General features: G+C 46.5%; 1 protein-coding gene across 1 annotated transcript in view; it reads right to left on the minus strand.

The window, feature by feature from the left end:
- Positions 1-379: 379 nt before the first annotated feature.
- LOC146042229 (sialic acid-binding Ig-like lectin 13) overlaps positions 380-24,080 on the minus strand; it is a 73,635-nt gene continuing 49,934 nt past the window's right edge. Inside the window, exons 8-9 of the mRNA XM_083162151.1 lie at positions 5,178-5,268; positions 380-3,775 (exon numbers count right to left, since the gene is read on the minus strand). Of these exons, the coding sequence (XP_083018277.1) occupies positions 3,623-3,775; positions 5,178-5,268 (244 nt within the window). The 3' untranslated portion in view covers positions 380-3,622. The remainder of the gene's footprint in view (positions 3,776-5,177; positions 5,269-24,080) is intronic.

The following is a 24,080-nucleotide window of genomic DNA, read 5'->3' on the forward strand; positions in this document are numbered from 1 at the left end:
TTTTGCCTGGGGCTGGTTCTTAAAATACGGGGGACCCCTAGTCATTTTGTCCCCCGTATTTTGGGAACCAGCCCCAGAGCAGGAGCCTGGGGCTGGTTGTTAAAAATCGGGGAACCCCTATTTGTCGGGTTCCCTGATTTTTAATTACCGGCTCCAGGCTCTGTCAGCCTGGTGCTGGTTTCGGCTGTGGGGGGGACCCCACGCCGGTTTTTTTTTTATTTATTTATTTTTCTATTTTTTTTTACACATTGCAGCCTGCACGGATCTGACTGATCCGTGCAGACTGCTAGAAATAATTCGTATTAGCGGCCGTATATACGGCCGCTAATACGAATTCCTACGACATCGGTGGGTTACAAAGCAGTCGTATATGACTGCTTTGTAAATCCCCCTCCGGAACACGACTTTGCATACGACTTAAACAGTCGTATGCAGTCGTAGGGAAAATACCAATACGAAAAACTAGGTTTTTCATATTGGTAAATTTCCCCCTATGTGTAAGTGGAACTACTACTGTGGGCATTATGTGTAAGTGGAACTACTACTGTGGGAATTATGTGTAAGTGGAACTACTGCTGTGGACATTATGGGGTGAATTTACTAAGATGGGGGTTCTACAGAAGATTGGGGTGTTGCTATGGGCAACCAATCATATTCTATTATCTTCTTTAAGGTGCCAAATAAATAAAATTTAGAAACTGATTGGTTGCTTTTGGCAACATCCAATCTTCAATAGAACTCCCATTTTAGTAAATTTACCCCTACAGTATGTGTATAAACAAGACAGCACTACTATTGTGGACATTATGGGGGAAATTTACTAAGATGAATTTGTATTTTTCATGTGCATTCGTAGGGAAAAATACGAATACGACTTTTAGTATTCGTAATCTTAGTAAATTTCCCCTATATGTATAAGTGGCACTACTACTGTGGGAATTATGTTTATAACTGGCACTACTACTGTGCGCATTATGTGTATAATTGGCAGGACTTCTGTGGGCATTATTTGTATAATTGGCACTACTATAGTGGGTATTATATGTGTAATTGGCACTACTTCTGTGGGCATTAGTGTATAATTGGCACTACTATAGTGGGCATTATATGTATAATTGGCACTACTTCTGTGGGCATTAGTGTATAATTGGCACTACTACAGTGGGCATTATATGTATAATTGGCACTACTTCTGTGGGCATTATGTGTATAATTGGCACTACTACTATGGGCATTATGTGTATGTGGCACTACTTCTGTGGACATTATGTGTATAATTGGCACTACTTCTGTGGGCATTATATGTATAATTGGCACTACAACTGTGGGCATTATATGTTTAATTGGCACTACTACTGTGGGCATTATGTGTAAGTGGAACTACTACTGTGGGCATTATGTGTATGTGGAACTACTACTGTGAGCATCATGTGTAAGTGGAACTACTACTGTGGGCATCATGTGTAAGTGGAACTACTACTGTGGGCATTATGTGTAAGTGGAACTACTACTGTGGGCATCATGTGTAAGTGGAACTACTACTGTGGGCATTATGTGTAAGTGGAACTACTACTGTGGGCATTATGTGTAAGTGGAACTACTACTGTGGGAATTATGTGTAAGTGGAACTACTGCTGTGGACATTATGGGGTGAATTTACTAAGATGGGGGTTCTACAGAAGATTGGGGTGTTGCTATGGGCAACCAATCATATTCTATTATCTTCTTTAAGGTGCCAAATAAATAAAATTTAGAAACTGATTGGTTGCTTTTGGCAACATCCAATCTTCAATAGAACTCCCATTTTAGTAAATTTACCCCTACAGTATGTGTATAAACAAGACAGCACTACTATTGTGGACATTATGGGGGAAATTTACTAAGATGAATTTGTATTTTTCATGTGCATTCGTAGGGAAAAATACGAATACGACTTTTAGTATTCGTAATCTTAGTAAATTTCCCCTATATGTATAAGTGGCACTACTACTGTGGGAATTATGTTTATAACTGGCACTACTACTGTGCGCATTATGTGTATAATTGGCAGGACTTCTGTGGGCATTATTTGTATAATTGGCACTACTATAGTGGGTATTATATGTGTAATTGGCACTACTTCTGTGGGCATTAGTGTATAATTGGCACTACTATAGTGGGCATTATATGTATAATTGGCACTACTTCTGTGGGCATTAGTGTATAATTGGCACTACTACAGTGGGCATTATATGTATAATTGGCACTACTTCTGTGGGCATTATGTGTATAATTGGCACTACTACTATGGGCATTATGTGTATGTGGCACTACTTCTGTGGACATTATGTGTATAATTGGCACTACTTCTGTGGGCATTATATGTATAATTGGCACTACAACTGTGGGCATTATATGTTTTATTAGCACTACTACTGTGGACATTATGTTTATAAGTGGCACAACTAATGTGGGCATTATATTTATAAGTGGCACAACTACTGCAAGCATTATGTATAAGTGGCACTACTACTGTGTGCATTATGCATAAGCCTCCCTACAACTGTGGACATTATGTGTATAAGCAGCACTACTACTGTGGGCATTAAGTGTATGAGCAGTACTACTACTGTACTTTGGGCATTATGTGTAATGGGCACAATGGCTGTAGGCATTACGTAGCATTACTACTTCTATGGGCATAATGTTTAAGGGGTACTACTTCTATGGGTATTATATGTATAAGTTTCATTACTCAAACTGTGTACAAAATTGTGTGGCCATGCTCCTCTATTGTAATATAACACCACAATTTTTGTGGCACGCACTTTTCTATATTATGAAAGGGAGGGCACAAATAAATGGTATGCAAGGGGGCACTAAACACTAGTGTGAAACTGCATACTGGTTATAATTATACTATATTATAATTAATATTGTCTATCACGATCAGGAATAATGGTGCAATATTAAGTTATACCATTTAGCACTAAAACGCGGGTCCAACCGGAGTCATTTAACAAGGTGTATCAGCTACAGAATCCATGTTCACACCGCAGGCTGGGCCTGGGTTATTGCCCAAAGCCAGCAAACTCGGTCACACTGCATGCTGCTTGGGTTGGTCCTGGGTTCAATCATGGGCATGGAACCCAAGCGGTCTGTCACAGCATGCCAGGACCCAGATTGCCCCAGAAGTCAGAGGCATGGCATACAAGGGGTATACGGTAAGTTACTACAGTATATGACAAAATGATGGGTTTGTTGCCATTTTCAATGGAACTTGGCAGTATGTTGCTACTAAACTGTGCGTGGAAAATATACATATAGTCGCCCACATGCAGCCCTGTAAGCATCCTGTGGTATGTCTGCCACTTATGTACATGATTGGTTTGCGACTAATTATCATCGCCAGTCCGGACAAACATCCAGGTCTGCACAACCAGCAGTTCCGTAGACGCCCACAATGAACCTTGGTGATGTAACAACCAACTGTCCCAGACCAAGTACATTTGTTAGGCTGTAAATATCAGTTCAATCAAAACTCAATATTGGCACATGTACGGTGCAAACGGCTACAAGACAGGCTCCGCAAACCAGGAGGACATTCAGCTCATCAGCCGCTGTGAGTGGTGGATTCCTGGATTTATTTGCGCTTTATCTGTGCGTACTCCGTGTCTGGTTGGATGGAGGAGATCCCGGAGGGAGCAGCAGCGAAGTTTATGCTGGAGTAATTCATCTCCACCTGGGCAGATGGCGTGTTCTTTGATTCCACTTGTGTTCTCGTATCATTACTTTCCTAAGCAAAGGATGATAACCAAGAAACTGACCATCAATGAAAATCTCAGACCCAGGAAATAAATTTATTTTTTATTTTTATTGTGCTAGTGAGCACATCATAAAAGTTGGGAGGTATGTGTGGTACTTGTTTCCTATCTGGGCGCCCAGGTTTTCTACGTACGGCACCGTAATGAAATTGGATCGCATCACATCGGATTCGGTACTCGATGATGTACGATGGCATACGATGCTATCCGATCCGATCCGATTTTACATTGGAATCAATGTTAAATGGTCCCTGAGACCCGATTTTACATTGATTTCAATGTAATAACCCCGCAAACCCACGATTTGTATAGGAAACCCCCCCTGATGGTTTAAAATGCGCCTCCATTGTTAACGCCACCCCAGTATTGACGTCAACCCGAAGCGTGGCGAGCGCAGCGAGCCCCGCGAGGGGCGGCGGTACGCGTCCTCCGACTTTTTCATACCCCCACTATCCACGTCGGCGTGGAGCTGAGAATAGAATAGTGTGGCGAGCGCAGCGAGCCACCGAGCCCGAAGCGTGGCGAGCGCAGCGAGCTCCGCGAGGGGACGCGGATACCTGTGAAGCCTGCGAGGGGACACGGATACCTGTGAAGTATACCATAAAATACCATAAAATACCATAAAATCGGGAACGAAATCGGATCGGATCGCATCGCATCGTTCAATATCGTGTATGTGCATTTGTGGTATCCGATGCGATGCGATCCGATTTTTATACGGAGAATAGCATGGTGCGCAATTAACTTAGCGGGCGCCCAGATAGGAAACAAGTACCGTATGTGTAATATGGACCTTCCTTTACACCTGAAGAACTATGAGCCAAACTTAAAGATCAGGCTGATTACCCTGCAGGCACATGTTGTTTCCTTGGCTCTATAAAAAGGGTCTGCATGTGCCCAGGCCTTTCATTATGTTATTATCATCTTATTGCTGTACAGCTGTAAAGTTAACCCAAGAGAGATTGAGACCTTATCATATTGACAGCTGTTTATCTTCATAACCATGTGAACTGCAGGTGGGGCAGATGTAACGTGTACAGAAAGAGTTAGATTTGGGTGAGTTATTTTGTTTCTATGCAGGGCAAATCCTGGCTGCTTTATTTTTACACTGCAATTTAGATTTCAGATTGAACACTCAAAATGAACTCTCTCTGCACATGTTCCATCTGCCCCACTTGCAGTGCAGCATGGTTTTGTCCATTTCAGAAAGATTTTGCATTTGCAAACACCTCTGAATCAGGCCCAATGTCACCATGTGACTTCATCCCTAATAGAAGGATGTACAATATCTGCCAGGGTCCTGACAGTCGGGACGTACCAACAGTCGGGACCCGGGATCGAATACCCCCAATAGTCTCAATCAACTCCATTTACCTGTGATCTTGCCCTGACATTCATGTAGAACAGACTGGAATCATCCGTTGCTGCTGGTTCCTCCCTGGGAACATTTTCTGGGTTCTTCCTCCTACCAATAACAGGGATGGGGCATTAGAACATATCAATGACCAGTGTAACATATCTCTGCTATTTTCCTATTGGTTAGCCAATATTCAGGTTGATGACTGAGGGGCAGGTTCAGAAATGCTGATAGCACAATAGTTGCACCATTGTCAGAAGCAGCCTGGCAACAATATGCAAAGAGGGGTCTAAGTGACTACTAAGGTACTATGGAGTCATTGTACTGGAACCATCACCAGACTTATTGTAATTATCCCTATAATCAATAAAGGTTTTACATAAGCTGGTGTTAATTCAGTTACCCTTACACATCACCAGGGGGCAAATGGAATATGTTGTGATATTAGGGTAAAACACTTATTTCTGGTGATTTTTGTAAAGGAAAGGGTACATTTGTGTGTGTGTGTGTGTGTGTGTGTGTGTTTGTGTGACCAGTGCCTTGTGGGTGTGACCAGTACTATATGCATGTGGCCAGTGCCTTGTGGGTGTAACCAGTACTATATGCATGTGGCCAGTGCCTTGTGGGTGTGACCAGTACTATATGCATGTGGTCAGTGCCTTGTGGGTGTGACCAGTACTATATGCATGTGGCCAGTGCCTTGTGGGTGTGACCAGTACTATATGCATGTGGCCAGGGCCTTGTGGGTGTGACCAGTACTATATGCATGTGGCCAGTGCCTTGTGGGTGTGACCAGTACTATATGCATGTGGCCAGGGCCTTGTTGGTGTGACCAGTACTATATGCATGTGGCCAGTGCCTTGTGGGTGTGACCAGTACTATATGCATGTGGTCAGTGCCTTGTGGGTGTGACCAGTACTATATGCATGTGGCCAGTGCCTTTTGGGTGTGACCAGTACTATATTCATGTGGCCAGTGCCTTGTGGGTGTGACCAGTACTATATGCATGTGGCCAGTGCCTTGTGGGTGTGACCAGTACTATATGCATGTGGCCAGTGCCTTGTGGGTGTGACCAGTACTATATGCATTTGGCCAGTGCCTTGTGGGTGTGACCAGTACTATATGCATGTGGCCAGTGCCTTGTAAAGGCCCTCATATACTATGCAACTTTTCCTATGAGAGAAGTAGCATCCAATTTCCGTCATGGGCCGCAGGATCGTGTATGTGATGTATCGCATGCGATCCCCGCTCCCTGCCACCAGGAGGGAATCTGACCCAGAGATCATATGTGCAGCACGTATGATCTCCCGTCTCCAATTGTATGCGCACGGGCAGGACCTTGCAAGGATCGGATCAGACATCAGAAACATGCTATTTGGGCCAATTTCTCAGCGCAATCTGCCAGAATCAGGGCCCAAAGTGCATAGTGTGGCCAGTGCCTTGTGGGTGTCACCAGAGCCATGTGGGTGTGACAGTACTATGGTCCTGTTAATATGGTCCTGTTTATGTTATACAGTATATAGTGAATACCATAAATCTCAACTGTCCTGATCTTTGGCGGGACAGCCACTCACTGCAGATTCTGTGGTGGGCAGTTGGGAGTCCCCCCTGTCTGTCCTTAGCAGAGCATCAGGGAATAGATACAGTGACAGAAGGAAAGGGCCTTCCCACAAAGCCACAACCCCCTTCCAGAGGCCATACCCCTTTTTGGGAACATGCGGGGCCCTGCAGGAGTCCCTGCTCTTGAAAGTAGAATGTACTTTGGGGGTTATTCTGGTTCACACGCAAAGGCAAATTCACTCTCTAATGGACAAAACGATGTGCACTGCAGGTGAGGCAGATGTAACATGTACAGAGAGAGTTAAATTTGAGCGAGATATGTTCAAAATGAAATCTAAATAGCAGTGTAAAAATAAAGCAGCCAGGATTTATCCTGCACAGGGTACATACTGTCTGCTTTATTTTTACACTGCAATATAGTTTGAAGTACAAACCCCACCCAAATGTAACACTCTCTGCAACTGTTACATCTGCCCCACCTGCATTGCACATGGTTTTGGTGAACTTGCCTTTGAGAGTGAACCAGAAAAACCCTCATTGGGGCAGATGTATCAATGACGTTTTAACATTTGTTAAATAATGGGTCCTGCTTCTCCTGCATAATGAGGAGAAGCGGGCAATCGTTATGAGGAGATGTATTAACCCCCCACCAAGCCGATAAGGAGAGCCGTTATGCCCAGTGTTAACGGCTCTCCTTATCGGCTCCCCCGGCGCCCTGCGCATGCTTAGTGCGCTCACCCCCCCTGTCCGGCTCTAATGGGCATGCGCGAGATCTGGTAAAAACCCTGAGCTGGCGAAGTGGCCGGGGCGAATTAACGCCTGGGCGGCTGTTAAAACATCGCCCCGCCCGCTAAACACTGGGGGGGGGGGATTGCAGGCAGGGGCGGATTGGCCATTATATTTACCGGGAACTTTCCCGGGAGGCCGCTGCTAGTGAGGCCGAATTAGGCAGCAGGGGCTGTGTTAAAGTCGAGTCACACACACGCCATTTTACAATAGTATGGCCGCCATTTTGGTTCACAGAGTTGCGCAAATAAAGTATAATACCCGAGTCTGTGTAACAAAGTGGATCATAAGCGCAGCCATACTAACACACATAAATTCATAATATCACACTACCACAAAATAAAATATAGTTAATAGTATATATAGGTAATTATAGTTAATATAGGTAATTAAAGGTTTAGTACGCTACACATAGTTTAATTAGAAATACACGATTGTTTCTGTACATGTTTGGTATCTTTATGTTCTGTGTCCCGTGCGCAGCATTCCGGTCGCAGCCAAATATTCGCAAGTCCTATGGTTTGATAATTACGGACAAAATACTTATTATATGTACTATTGCCATGTGTCCTGTGTAAGACAAAGGAATCAAGTTGTAACCAGTTCTTGTTGCTGATTTACGACCCTGATGACGATGCTAACAAACAAAGGACACCAAAGTACACTCCCCCTTCACCAATCCAAATCAAGTGTAATTCTTTGCCCCAATCACTGAGGACTGGACATTCGAATCCTTGACCAATTACAAAGGCCTTTGACCCCCTTCTTGGACCCTATAAAATAGCTATCCCTGAACTGGCTTGCTCTCTTCGGCACTGCATCTATCCCCCACCATTGACCGGGCTAAAGTTCTATTTGAACATAGCGAGCTCCGACCGGACTGTGCTGCGCATATCTAATGAGACGGTAAACGGTTGCATTCTTTGTGCTGTCTTATATTGTTTATTGGCTGATTGTATTCTGTAATTGTTTTCTTTCCCCTAGTAGTATTTGACTTGTATTAGTATTGTTAAGGGAATTACGTGTTATTCTGTATTTCTCCTTTCTGTAACCCCCTTTTGTCCGCTAGGGACTAAATACACTATTGTCGGAGAATCTATCTCCTCACTTGTTATATTGTGGTCTCGTCTATTATTCGCACCTAGCGACAACGTATATTACGGACATTGTCCTACAAAGGTATTCGCAGATTAGAGACTAAGTACTGCAAAGGGATTTCCAATTACTGTTATTGATTCAGCGTGTACAATACACGGAAAAGGTACGCTACGCTGCGCTACGTTTTGTTCGCACGTAGCTAGGAATAAAGGGTACGCAAGTTATGGAATAAGTACGTAAACTGCGCATTTCACTTATTGTCCTTCTGGTTATATTAATATCGATTTCAACAATTGCGGGCTTCGTCCGGGCGTTCCATACTCTAGAACACTGTACCAAGCGCACGACTTGAGCCTATACCAGCAAAAGGGTGGAAGTGATCATTTAACCATTGCTGGAGAGGCCAAGTCCGCGGCGGTACAGGGTTTGAGAGGTGCTAGCGTATGAACCCGAGGCATAATAAGTGAAATCCAAAGAGAAATGATGTTACGTGTTTAAAGTATATAAAGTGTTTAGTAAGCTATACTTCTGCCTGCCACAAGTAGTTTAACGGGGTATAGTGTCTTGAATTGCTTGTTTATTATAGTATATGTGCCGCGTGCGATAAAGTTTCGCACACGTGGAGGCAAAGGCCTTTGTTTATTATAGTACATAGAGGATTCCTTCTGTGCAAAACTATAACCTTTTGTTGTCCGTTACTGCAAGGTCAGGGACTCCGCCACGTGGCGATAAGTTCTGGGCCTTTTACAGTAACGTAAAGCGTCTGCAGTGTATTACGTAAGGTACGCACACACGTGTTTACGTCAAGTATAGTTTCGCATCTCTGTACGTAATTTACGGATTTTGTGCGAGATTTATTTCGCATCCGTGTACGTTACTTACAGATTTGTGTTGGGATTATTTTCGCATTTCGGCAAAATTGCTGCATTTAGCGGTACCCGATCACGACCTTACAAATACACTGCAGAACACGTGGGTGGCCGATTCATCGGCGGCCGGTGAACAGGTTTTAACAAACACACATGCACACGTGGCTGTTCGCTGGCACTGCACAGGCAGCACACATAGGAGCCCAGAGGTGGCTAGTATTAATCACAAGCTCTATTTAAACGGTATATTAACATACTGTGGATAAAGCGGTAATTAATAAAAGTAAATCATTTTTTTTTTGGTTCATTTTTCAAAAACAAGCAATTCAAGCATTATTTTAATAGATTCCTAGAGATTTATACCTGCATAAGTATCTAGTGAGAAACTACCAACCAGGGAAGATTTTCTCTACAGAAATATTTCAAGTTTTAGCGTAAGGCCAAGGTGTAAATAGCATCCAGTGTGAAAATCATTGGGTGAACGGGCGTGTGACGATACGACCCACAGCGCAGTCCAGATCAGGATATTATTTGTGTGTTGTAATAAGACATATAGGTGCACGTGACAAAGTGCCCATAGGAACTGCCCCTTTCGTGGACCCGTCTATTTGGATCCTCCGGAAGGGTACAAGAGGCTAAATCGGAACCTAGTGATCTGATTGGCCCCTTTAGAAAACCAGTTTTGATTATACAGAAAAAAACAGTTTTTTTGTGTTCTGTAAAATTTGGCCGCACCACTGCAAGGCGTGCTAGTGATTTGTCGCTAGCCGAAAGACTGTGGTGATTGAGTACAGGATACCTCATAGACTGAGTGTCACGCTTAAGTGCGGAAACGTTTCAGGCTATTGGGAAGGAGTATTTTGGGTACTGCTCACTGATAAATTACCCACCGCCCTCTTTTAGAATCATACCCATAATGGGAACTGTAACTCACACCAGGGGGCCGTGCTACATAGGGAAGAATTACACGACCACAAGGTTTGGCGGCATTCATAATGTGCAGGAAGCACGGTGAACGAGCAGTTGTTTACCAAGATAAATGGAAGAAGATGACACAGGGCAGCAAGCTAGAATTTCCCAGTGTTGGTAGTTTTGATCCAGAAATCTTATCAGCGGTCAAAGATGAAATATGTTTACTCTCCTCACGTAAGAAAAGAGTGAAGCACATTGAAATTCTTAACTTGTGGCAGAAGGAAGGTCAGGAACAAAGGGGAAAGGGATGCCCAGCTATTGCAGATATAATCAGCCGTAGGAATGCAACCGCAAACGCTCCCCCCCCCATATGTGCCGGAGGGGTTAACCACCACAAAACAGCATATGAGCAAAAATGTAACTGTTACTAACTTGTACCCTGTTTTATCCCTTTACAAGGACATCACAGAGGAAAACGATCTGCTGTTGGTATCGGCCGTCTCCCATGCAATTAACATACATGAAGGGAAGGCAGAACCAACAAAACCTGCTGCTGGGGCTCCAGCGCAGGAAGAGGAGACGGTTGATGCCAACCAGGCAGTTATAGACACAGGTAAGAAAGCACCACACAGCACAGACACAGTCGACTCCACACCAGGACCCAGTAATGCGGACGTGGTGCAAGCGTACCCTGTACGCACGCTGGAGGTTCCTTATGGTAAGGCAGACAGAGAGGGTGTGATACCTACCAGGAAGATGACCATGTTAAATCCTTGGAAACGGTTAGAACTGCGGTCCATCATTTCAGATTTCCCTGATCCTAGGAAAGATCTGGCATTGAGCCAAAAAATTTGTAAAGGATATGGGAAACTCTGATGAACCCACCAACAAGGATTGGAGAATCATGTTGAGGGCCTGTCTCCCTACCCACATAGACATCCCGAAATTCATTCAGGATAGTGGGTTGAGAGGGGACAGGGAAATAAATGATGAGATCAACCAGGAAAATATACGCCTAATCAACTTACAATTGGGAGTATATTTTCCTGCGGCAGTGGAATATAGCAAGATATTCACCATCAAACAAAAGGATGGTGAACCCGCTGGTGATTATTTCACCAGGGCCTTGCAAACGTTATCAAAACACACTGGTGTCTCCGAACCTAAGGACAACCCCCACCTGAGGGAGATGATTGTCTCTGTGCTAGTGGAAGGGCTTAGAGAAAACCTGTGAGTTAGAGTTCAGACATCCTTCCCGAATTGGCATGGAATGACAGTAGATGCCCTACGGGAATCTGCTGTCGAACACGACCGTAACATACAGAAACACAGAGAGCTGCAAACCGATAAATTGATGTTGGTTAGCATCCAAGCTCTCAGTAATGCCCCTAACAAAGCCATATACCACCAGAACACCAGAGACGCAGGCAGAAGGCCAATAGTATGCTATAACTGCAATAAGGAAGGACACTACTCCAAAAACTGCAGGTCAGGAAACCCCAAGAGATACAATGCACATAGACGAGACTGGGAGCCTCACCAGGGTGAGACAAGGAGATACCCAACCCCTAGACAATGGGAGGAGACAGACAGGTCACGCAACATTCCTCCTCCTCATTTGATGGCTGACACAGTGCTAAGGGCGACACAGGTGCGACAATAGGAAACAGGTCATACCTGTATCCTACAGCCAGTTAGATTGACACAACACCTTAGAGAAGAACCTCAGGTAAAGGTTGATATAGCTGGGGTAAGGCAAACCTTTTTGGTTGATACAGGGGCGGCCAGATCTGTTCTCAATACTCCTCTTAACTTGGGTTTCACTGATCAATCAGTAGCAGCAATTGGGGTAACAGGAAAAGTGCAACATTACCCACTGACTAAACCAGCAGACATTACAATCGGGCCTCTGCATACCAAACATTCTTTCTTGTTGGCTGCAGCGGCTCCGACTAACCTCCTGGGTAGAGATTTACTATGTAAAATGGGATGTGTCATCTATTGCACCCCCGATGGGGTATTTCTGGACACTCCTAGAAATCTTGCACAGCAAGTGCAAGATTTGCTGGACAGTCCTCAGAGGCTAATGTTGCATTCAACTGTTGTAGATTTGAATCCATCTAGGGTAGCTGAAATTACAGCACAAATACCGAGTTCCCTTTGGACTAAAGATGGACAGGATGCTGGGTTGATGGCAAACGTAGCTCCAGTAGAGATTCGTTTAAAAGAAGGCAGGATAGCCCCAAAAATACCACAATACCCTTTAAAACCTGAAGTCGAACTAGGTGTGTACCCTGTGATCCAACGATTGCTCCAACAAGAAATCCTAGTTCGAACCTCTAGCACGGCCAATAGTCCCATCTTTCCTGTGAAAAAGAGTGGGGGGAGGGGCTACAGACTAGTGCAGGATCTAAGAGGGGTAAACAAAGTAGTTGAGAGCCAATTCCCCATAGTGCCAAACCCAGCTGTCATCCTGATGCAAATCCCACCTCACTGTACTCATTTTACAGTCATTGACTTGTGTTCTGCTTTCTTCTCTGTCCCTTTGCACCCTGACAGCCAATACCTTTTTGCTTTTACTTACAGAGGAGTACAGTACACCTGGACTCGACTCCCTCAGGGATTCATAGACAGCACTAGCATCTTCTCCCAGGCCTTGCATGATTGTTTACAATCCTTTCAACCCTTAAATGGTTCGATACTAATACAATATGTGGATGACCTATTGTTGTGTTCTGAATCACTGGAGTCATCAGTGGATGACACTCGACACCTGCTGATGCATCTCTCAGAGGCAGTACATAAAGTATCAAAGGATAAATTACAATTGTGCCAGACCAGGGTTAAGTATCTGGGCCACTGTCTTACCCAAGGGTTGAGACACCTCACCGATGACCGAATCCAAGCGATTCAAAACATGGTACTGCCGCAGACCCAACACCAGATCCGTACATTCCTAGGCATGTGTGGATACTGTCGCAATTGGATCCCAGGATTCTCTATTCTGGCATTACCACTACAAGAAATGGTTTCCTCAACTAAGCCAGATCGGGTTTCTCATACTGAGGAATCTGAACTGGCTTTCGAGGAACTAAAGGTGAGCCTAACAAAGGCCCCAGCACTGGGAATGCCAGATTAAGGGAAACCCTTTGAACTGTACGGAACAGAATCAGCTGGGTGTGCGGCAGGAGTACTTGTCCAAAAACATGGTGATGCCAACCGACCAGTAGCGTACTACAGTGGCCAATTGGACACAGTAGCACGCTCACTCCCAACTTGCTTACGAAGCGTAGCTGCAATAGCACAACTAGTAAGCAAGAGTGAGGATGTGGTGTTAGGACACAATTTAACTGTTCATGCTCCCCATGCTGTCTCTGCCCTCCTAAACTCTGCCCAAACACGACATGTGTCCTCAGCACGGTTCACTAAGTGGGAACTGGCGCTGATGGCCCCAGTAAATATTACCATAAAAAGATGCAACACACTGAACCCAGCCACATTCCTACCTCATGTTCCCTCCAAGGCACAAAGGGTGGGGGTTGATGGGAATGTTGCTGAAAATGGTAAGGCAAAGTTTAATGAAGGTGAGGACAAACATGATTGCATGACCTACCTGAATCAGACCTTTACAGCACGTCCTGACATAAGCGACAGCCCATTAAGTGAGGTAGACATAACCTTATTCACTGATGGTAGCTGTCATAGACAAACGGAGACGGGAGAGCTGTGCACAGGCTATGTGGTAGTAGATGGAGAAGGTATTGTGGAAGCTGAACCCCTAGGACCACCTCACTTGGCACAGGTAGCGGAACTGGTGGCATTGACCAGAGCATGTGAACTGGCCAAAGGGAAATCAGTCAACATATATACTGACTCCAGATATGCTTTTGGAGTCGTGCATGAATTTGGGGCCCTATGGCGCCTCAGAAATTTCATGACGGCGGCTGGCACACCAGTGGCGCATGCGACATATATCAGAAGACTTCTGGGAGCTATCCAGCTTCCAGACAGAGTGGCTGTTATCAAGTGCAAAGCACACACATCAGAGAAGGACCCGGTTTCACTTGGTAACAGCCGCGCTGATGAGGCAGCGAAAAGGGCCGCATGCCCTGTAAATAGTTCTACTCCCCTTACAAACCTTTGTACACTAAACATGGTATCCACATCAAAACTGATAGACATGCAGAATTTGTGTTCCCCACAGGAAAGAGCAGTATGGAAGTCGAAGGGATGTGGCCAAGAGTCCACCGGACTTTGGAGAGATGGACATGGGAAACCAGTGGCCCCCCAGGGCATACCTTCCTAGTCTAGCCGAGGCGGCCCATGGGCTGACACATCTTGGGAAGGAAGGTATGTGCAAGCTGGTAAAGGCCTACTGGTGTGCACCAGGGTTCGCTTCTCAAGCAGGTAGAGTGGCAATGTCATGCCTCATCTGTTTGAGGAAGAACACTGGAAAAGCCATCCCAACAGAGCCATCCCACATCCCTCCTACAGAAGGCCCTTTCCAGGTAATACAAATCGACTTCATACAGTTACCACCCTGTAGAAATTTGAAGTATGTGTTAGTATGTGTTGACATGTTTTCCAGCTGGGTGGAGGCTTTCCCCACTGCCTCCAACACTGCTACCTTTACAGCTAAGAAAATATGTCAAGAGTTTGTCTGTAGATATGGTATCCCAAAGGTTATCGAGAGTGACAGAGGCACTCATTTCATAGGAGAAGTCTTCCAAATCATGTGTAAACTCCTGGGAATAAATAGTAAACTTTATACTCCATACCGACCCCAAGCGAGCGCCAAAGTTGAGAGAATGATTGGTACTATTAAGAACAAATTGGGTAAAGTTATGGCTGAAACAGGGTTGTTATGGCCAGAGGCACTGCCCATTGTGCTGTATAGCATTAGGACCACTCCCAGAGCTCCGCTTAACTTGTCCCCCTTCGAAATATTGTTTGGCCGGCAGCCACACGTCATGATAGATCCACAGGATGATATAAAATGTAACAATGAACTGACTGTGCAATATATCCTAAAGCTAAACAAACAGCTGAGGAAACAGCAAAAAGAACTGAACTTGTTGACACCTGACATGCCTGTTGAGAACTGTCATAATCTTAAACCAGGAGACTTTGTTATGATCCGAATTTTTTTTTGCTCAGGTTGTTTGATAGACCGTTGGGAAGGACCGTACCAAGTTTTGTTGACCAGCACCACATCAATTAAAGTCGCAGAGAGAGAGACTTGGATACATTCGTCCCACTGTAAGAAAGCCAGTAACCCAGAATCCCCTTGTGAAGAGAGCGAAAGAGAGGAAATATCGCTAGAGGCATTGTTCCGGGAAGAAAGGCAGCCAAGGTCGAGCAACCTGTACGAGCAAAGTTAGAAGGACAGAGCAATAAAAGACCCCTGGTAAAGAGGATGGAAGGACTACAAGCAACAGGTTCATGGTTCTATTTCTATTTCTTTGTTTTCCTTTTGTTTCCCCTTCTTCACCCAAAGATACTCGGTGGCTGCCACACCCTAGAGCGATCGGAGCGGAGTTCTGACAGTGTACTAATCGACCCAGATCAGGGTGAATGTTATGATCCGCCTCCAACGGATCGGTGTTATGTACTATTCACATTTTCTGTGTGTAGTTCATGTTCTCCCTGGGTTTATCTCAGCCTGGGTGTGTGTGTACTCGCTAGTGGCATCCAGTGGTCAGCCTGGGCCATTGCAGGTTACTTTCAGTACTGTGTGTTCTGGACTCAGGTGTCTTGATTAGGCTCCTAGCCTGCAGTGCACACCTTCAGGCTATGTGTAATCAGCACCACATTGTGCTCTCTATATAAACCCTCTGGTTGTTCAGTCCCATGCCGGTTATAGCTTGTACCTCAGGGTCTCAGGTGTTCCTGGTTCCCAGTCTTCCGTTATTCCTGGTTCCTGTTCCCAGTCATCCTGCATCCTGTCGTTGATTCCCAGCTGTGTCCTCCATCCAGTCTCCTGTCCTCCCGGTGTCCGTGTGTCGTCCTTTATCCGTCTCCCGGTCCCTGCAGCTCCTGTTGGTCTTTGTGGGATTCCTTCTCCAGCGTGGTGCTTCCTTCGGCTGGTTCCCTGCCTTGTCCGCAGCATCTCAGTTCCAGCTAAATTGATATCCCTCGGTTTCAGATAAATTGGGAGATTCCCCCTCTTTGTCTCCTTACTAATCATTTGCTTATTGTGTCAGCGTATAGTGTATTGTTACACCCGTCAGCAGTTCTTAGTGTGTCAGCATATTGTGTATTGTTACACCCGTCAGCAGTTCTTAGTGTGTCAGCATACTGTGTATGGTTACACCTGTTAAGCATTAGCACAGCGGGTTCCTGTTTAGAGTGCTATCCACTGGCACCCCTCTCCGCAGGGCAGGGTGGTCCTCGCCTCTTTGTTTATAGATAGGTTTCCCCTTGTTCATCACTGGCCTTGGCGTGTGTGTTGTCCTTAACATAAGACCAGGTGGCATCGAGGTGGGAGCCTGACTAACGGGCTCCCACGAACGCGGCTATTATTGGTGAAGCCTAGCACCCCGCACACACACGTCAACTCCATCTGAGTACAACGGAGGTAGGGTAGGCGAGATCTCCCTGTTCCTAACATTATAACCGGCCATACAGCACTCTGGAGCTGGGTTCTGCCCTCTCAGTCCAGAGATTTCCAGCCGTGTCAGTTTTTTGCCCGTGTCAGTTTTTTGCCCGTGTCAGTTTTTTGCCCGTGTCAGTTTTTTGTCCGTGTCAGTTTTTTGCCCGTGTCAGTTTTTTGCCCGTGTCAGTTTTTTGCCCGTGTCCGTTTTTTGCCCGTGTCAGTTTTTTGCCCGTGTCAGTTTATTCTTGTATCAGTTTTTTCTTGCTGGTGTATAAACTTGCATGGCCATATCATGCAGGCCATGCAAGAGTCATTAGCGGCTCTAAATTTGGCATTCAATGCCGTAAAACCTGGGCAGTGGGAGATTTTGCAGCAGTCTCTTCTGCAGCTGCAAAGACTCATCACTGATATTTTTCTGATCCTCCCAGAGGTCACTGGGGTTCGTTCAGCCCCTAATGAGGCCCTGCCTAGGGAAGTATTAGGCAGCAAGTCCTCAGACCCAGAGGGTCAGGTAAAGCATAGAAGTTATCTACGACCGAAGCTTCCGTTAGAGGAGCGTCAGCGGCGTAGAAACCTTAATCTATGCTTATACTGTGGAGATTCTGGCCACTTCTTGCAGACGTGTGGCTTGCGTAATTCCGGTGGTGCCGACAGGGTATCTCCTCTGGCCAGGTCTGAGCAGGTTGTCAGATCTAAGCCTGTCTCCACTGTGGCAGAGGAGCTCTCTGCCGAGTCTCCCAGTAAAAGCACTCTGCCTTTTTCTACTGGTTCCAGTGCTGATGTTTTAATGACCAGGGAGTCAGAGTTGCAAACCCTTGAAGGGAAAACCCAGGTGGTTGACTCAGATACCGGGGGCCCGCTGAGCCGGTCTGATGCCGGGGGCCCGCCGAGCCGGTCTGATGTCGGGGGCCCGCCGAGCCGGTCAGATGCCGGGGGCCCGCCGAGCCGGTCAGATGCCGGGGGCCCGCCGAGCCGGTCAGATGCCGGGGGCCCGCCGAGCCGGTCAGATGCCGGGGGCCCGCCGAGCCGGTCAGATGCCGGGGGCCCGCCGAGCCGGTCAGATGCCGGGGGCCCGCCGAGCCGGTCAGATGCCGGGGGCCCGCCGAGCCGGTCAGATGCCGGGGGCCCGGAGGCCGCAGCCCCGAGTGGGGGCCCGGAGGCCGCAGCCCCGAGTGGGGGCCCGGAGGCCGCAGCCCCGAGTGGGGGCCCGGAGGCCGCAGCCCCGAGTGGGGGCCCGGAGAGTGGGGGCCCGGAGGCCGCAGCCCCGAGTGGGGGCCCGGAGGCCGCAGCCCCGAGTGGGGGCCCGGAGGCCGCAGCCCCAGAAGGGGTTCAAGTTGGTGTCACCCCAGAAGGGGTTCAAGTTGGTGTCACCCCAGAAGGGGTTCAAGCCTGTGTCGCCCCAGAAGGGGTTCAAGCCTGTGTCGCCCCAGAAGGGGTTCAAGCCTGTGTCGCCCCAGAGGGGGTTCAAGCCTGTGTCGCCCCAGAAGGGGTTCAAGCCTGTGTCGCCCCAGAAGGGGTTCAAGCCTGTGTCGCCCCAGAAGGGGTTCAAGCCTGTGTCGCCCCAGAGGGGGTTCAAGCCTGTGTCGCCCCAGAGGGGGTTCAAGCCTGTGTCGCCCCAGAGGGGGTTCAAGCCTGTGTCGCCCCAGAGGGGGTTCAAGCCTGTGTCGCCCCAGAGGGGGTTCAAGCCTGTGTCGCCCCAGAGGGGGTTCAAGCCTGTGTCGCCCCAGAAGGGGTTCAAGCCTGTGTCGCCCCAGAAGGGGTTCAAGCCTGTGTCGCCCCAGAGGGGGTTCAAGCCTGTGTCGCCCCAGAAGGGGTTCAAGCCTGTGTCGCCCCAGAAGGGGTTCAAGCCTGTGTCGCCCCAGAAGGGGTTCAAGCCTGTGTCGCCCCAGAGGGGGTTCAAGCCTGTGTCGCCCCAGAGGGGGTTCAAGCCTGTGTCGCCCCAGAGGGGGTTCAAGCCTGTGTCGCCCCAGAGGGGGTTCAAGCCTGTGTCGCCCCAGAGGGGGTTCAAGCCTGTGTCGCCCCAGAGGGGGTTCAAGCCTGTGTCGCCCCAGAGGGGGTTCAAGCCTGTGTCGCCCCAGAGGGGGTTCAAGCCTGTGTCGCCCCAGAGGGGGTTCAAGCCTGTGTCGCCCCAGAGGGGGTTCAAGCCTGTGTCGCCCCAGAGGGGGTTCAAGCCTGTGTCGCCCCAGAGGGGGTTCAAGCCTGTGTCGTCCCAGAGGGGGTTCAAGCCTGTGTCTTCCCAGAGGGGGTTCAAGCCTGTGTCTCCCCAGAGGGGGTTCAAGCCGGTGTCGCCCCAGATGGGGACGCTGTCCATCTAGTCCCTAAGAGGGATTCTGATTGTCCTGTCTCTGAACAGAGTTCCAGCCATGTCGGTAACATGGAGGAACCATCTGTTGGTCTTTTTGTTGTTGCCCAGCCAGAGTTTCACTATAGTGCTGCCCACTTAGAAGTGCGTCACAGTGATGATCAGCCAGAGACTCATCATAGTGCTGCCCAACCAGAAAGACCATCAGACTTGGAAGAGGTCATAACCTCTAAGGGGGTCCCTAAAGTCTCAGCCTCAAGGGCCATAATTCCAGCTATACAGTCCAGTCAGTTAGCTGATAATGAAGTTACTGTTGATGCTTTGAACGATATCTCTACATCTATAGTTTTTGATGGGGACCTAACCCAATTTGTTGCGCTCACTAAATATTTTATCACTATTTTGGAGTCCAGACCATTTTTAGGTATCACTTCAGATAATGTGGTGCTCTATTTAATTTATTGCTTCAGAGGTGAACCTTTCAAATGGGCGTCCAAATTTATTGAATCTGAGGATCCCATTCTTAAGAATCTCCCAGCATTCAGTGATGCTGTATTGAAAAAATTTGGTCCCAATAAAAGTGGTTCACCTGCCTCTGGACTGACCATCTTCTCTGCAGAGACTCCATCATGCATAGGAAAGTCAGTACAAAGGTCCCAGCCCATAGCTATGGTCGATGGGTGTGCTCGTTTTAACAGGAATGCCCCTGGAATCTTAACTTTTACAGCAGTGGAATCCAGGCTTGATTCTGTCTTGAATTCCGATTCAGAGATCGATGGTTGTCCAGTGTCTTGTCCAGTGTCTACTCAATCTGTCAAGAGTCCTGCCTATGTTCAGTCATGCGATACTACTTCTTCTCCAGTGCCAAATGTTACCAAGATTGAAACCATAATCCTTCCCTTAGATGCGGACTCCAACTCAGATTACAACTCTGAAATCGATGAAATGCCTTTAGTTGAGGGTACCGTTAGTTCAGACAATATTTTTGGTATTACTGTGTTTACTCCCAGGCAACCTGGGAAGAAGAAGAAGAAGAAGTCTTGTCGGAGACATCTAGTCTGTTTTTGTTCTTGGTTCCCCTTGATCAAGCTGGGGTGTCCGGAGTCCACCTTTTTTAGGGGGGGATTCTGTTATGATCCGCCTCCAACGGATCGGTGTTATGTACTATTCACATTTTCTGTGTGTAGTTCATGTTCTCCCTGGGTTTATCTCAGCCTGGGTGTGTGTGTACTCGCTAGTGGCATCCAGTGGTCAGCCTGGGCCATTGCAGGTTACTTTCAGTACTGTGTGTTCTGGACTCAGGTGTCTTGATTAGGCTCCTAGCCTGCAGTGCACACCTTCAGGCTATGTGTAATCAGCACCACATTGTGCTCTCTATATAAACCCTCTGGTTGTTCAGTCCCATGCCGGTGATAGCTTGTACCCCAGGGTCTCAGGTGTTCCTGGTTCCCAGTCTTCCGTTATTCCTGGTTCCTGTTCCCAGTCATCCTGCATCCTGTCGTTGATTCCCAGCTGTGTCCTCCATCCAGTCTCCTGTCCTCCCGGTGTCCGTGTGTCGTCCTTTATCCGTCTCCCGGTCCCTGCAGCTCCTGTTGGTCTTTGTGGGATTCCTTCTCCAGCGTGGTGCTTCCTTCGGCTGGTTCCCTGCCTTGTCCGCAGCATCTCAGTTCCAGCTAAATTGATATCCCTCGGTTTCAGATAAGTTGGGAGATTCCCCCTCTTTGTCTCCTTACTAATCATTTGCTTATTGTGTCAGCGTATAGTGTATTGTTACACCCGTCAGCAGTTCTTAGTGTGTCAGCATATTGTGTATTGTTACACCCGTCAGCAGTTCTTAGTGTGTCAGCATACTGTGTATGGTTACACCTGTTAAGCATTAGCACAGCGGGTTCCTGTTTAGAGTGCTATCCACTGGCACCCCTCTCCGCAGGGCAGGGTGGTCCTCGCCTCTTTGTTTATAGATAGGTTTCCCCTTGTTCATCACTGGCCTTGGCGTGTGTGTTGTCCTTAACATAAGACCAGGTGGCATCGAGGTGGGAGCCTGACTAACGGGCTCCCACGAACGCGGCTATTATTGGTGAAGCCTAGCACCCCGCACACACACGTCAACTCCATCTGAGTACAACGGAGGTAGGGTAGGCGAGATCTCCCTGTTCCTAACAGTGAAGTAGAATCCCTAAGTAAGCCTGATACTTTACCCATAACAGGAGATGGTAAGAGGTATGAGGGGAACGCAGTTCAAGGGCAATGTGATGAGTTATTGTCTGGTGAATACTGTGTTTGTAGATATTGTCAACCAAAGATGGAAGAAGAATGCATCCAGCGATGTCAGTCGATGGGTAAGGCCACTACGAGCCGACATCCCTTGAGTGATTACCAGTCATTAGTGGGCAAGGTCCTAAACCAAACAGAATGCTGGGTGTGTTCACAAGTATTACATAAAAGGAGTAGTGTAGGCCTAATCCCATATCCTTTAAATATATCTGAGATAAGTGTCTTAAACAAGGGGAGGCCACTGGATAAGAGATACCTGTATACCAGGTCCCCTAGTCTTAGATTACACCCATACCAAGTGGACAAGTCCCTGGTGTGTATGAGCTTCTCTAGTTCCAGACAGATTCCTACTTGGGAAGTGACATGGTACAACCAGACGATAACTTACTCCCAGCCCAGGACTTGTTATTAAAGATCCGCACCAGTGGAAGACACTATAAATATGTTTACACTGTAAAGAAAAATAAAATGATGGCCGGCAGAGTATCCGCCGGTTATTGTAATATGACCTTACAACCAGAAACCTGTGAAGAACAGGTCAGGGAGCAGGGGACAGGAATGTTCTTATGGATAGTGTGTGATAAAATCATGAAATATTCTGTCCCTTATTTTCTCCCTGACGATGTTTATTATATTTGTGGTAGGAGGGCATACAAATGGCTCTCCATGAACTACGTTGGAATTTGTTATTTAGGTAGAGTGTTACCCGAAGTAATGACCCTTACACATGATGAAATGGTAAGCATACACAAAGGTATACCTCCTCCTTACACTCATATCCATTATGACCAAATCCACAAAAGGGATTTAACAATCAAGAAGGAACCCCTAGCCTCTGAATTGACACACGAATCATTCGGTATCCAACTCCTCATTGCGTTAGACATTACCCATACCGCCAGGGGAGTCATTAATTTTAAGTATATTCAAGCATTAGCAAGCTTGGTAGACAATATTACTGAGATTTATGATGACACCTTTAGATACACTGGGAGGGAGTTACAAGCTTATGAAAGAGAGTTAGTTCAACATTGGATGGTGTTGAACTATCTGACAGCCATGACAGGAGGATATTGTGTCACCCTCTCTACACAGTTTGGGGTAAAGTGTTGTACTTACATTACCAACAATACTTAAGACCCAGAAGAAATCACTGATCATCGGATGGATGAGATTGTTCAGCTTAAATGGGAATTTAGAAGGGAACACAATGTCAGCCTGGCAGCAGTAGGTGATAAGGTCAGCGAATGGACCTCCTGGTTGAACCCAATGCATTGGTTCTCCGGGTTAGGAAAATGGGCACAAGGAATCATAGCTAATATCGGAAAACTACTTCTTTGCATCGGTGGTGCCATCATAGTCTTTGTGTTATTGTTTAAATGTGTTAAAATGGTGACCCGGGGAAAGACCAAACGTACTGAAATCATGAGTGTAAGAACGAGGGATGCAGAGGAAGACCAGGGTTTGGTATATGACCCTAGAATTGAAACCATCACCCACTAAAAGATATCATATCTGAAAAAAAAAATGTATATAGTGTAACCGCCCCTGTTTTTATTTTTATCCCAAAATTGTACATTATCCTTCGTCACCCTGAGTAGATTGTTCGATAAATGTGGCCCCTTGTTTATCCATAATCCTGGATTGGCCTAAGAGCAGATGGTTTACTCCCATTTTATGTAAAATACAAGGATCCCAAAATTTTGTTAGGATTATGAATTTCTGTTGTGTTTTTAGGAAATATTTTGTGCTGTGACAGTTTTGTATTTACTGTCAAAGGGTGGACTTTTAAAGTCGAGTCACACACATGCCATTTTAGGATAGTATGGCCGCCATTTTGGTTCACAGAGTTGCGCAAATAAAGTATAATACCCGAGTCTGTGTAACAAAGTGGATCATAAGCGCAGCCATACTAACACACATAAATTCATAATATCACACTAACACAAAATAAAATATAGTTAATTAAAGGTTTAGTACGCTACACATAGTTTAATTAGAAATACACGATTGTTTCTGTACATGTTTGGTATCTTTATGTTCTGTGTCCCGTGCGCAGCATTCCGGTCGCAGCCAAATATTCGCAAGTCCTATGGTTTGATAATTACGGACAAAATACTTATTATATGTACTATTGCCATGTGTCCTGTGTAAGACAAAGGAATCAAGTTGTAACCAGTTCTTGTTGCTGATTTACGACCCTGATGACGATGCTAACAAACAAAGGACACCAAAGTACACTCCCCCTTCACCAATCCAAATCAAGTGTAATTCTTTGCCCCAATCACTGAGGACTGGACATTCGAATCCTTGACCAATTACAAAGGCCTTTGACCCCCCTTCTTGGACCCTATAAAATAGCTATCCCTGAACTGGCTTGCTCTCTTTGGCACTGCATCTATCCCCCACCATTGACCGGGCTAAAGTTCTATTTGAACATAGCGAGCTCCGACCGGACTGTGCTGCGCATATCTAATGAGACGGTTGCATTCTTTGTGCTGTCTTATATTGTTTATTGGCTGAT

This window comes from Crinia signifera, chromosome 19 (assembly GCF_055691185.1).
Source record: "Crinia signifera chromosome 19, ASM5569118v1, whole genome shotgun sequence".
In the NCBI taxonomy this organism is placed as follows: domain Eukaryota; kingdom Metazoa; phylum Chordata; class Amphibia; order Anura; family Myobatrachidae; genus Crinia; species Crinia signifera.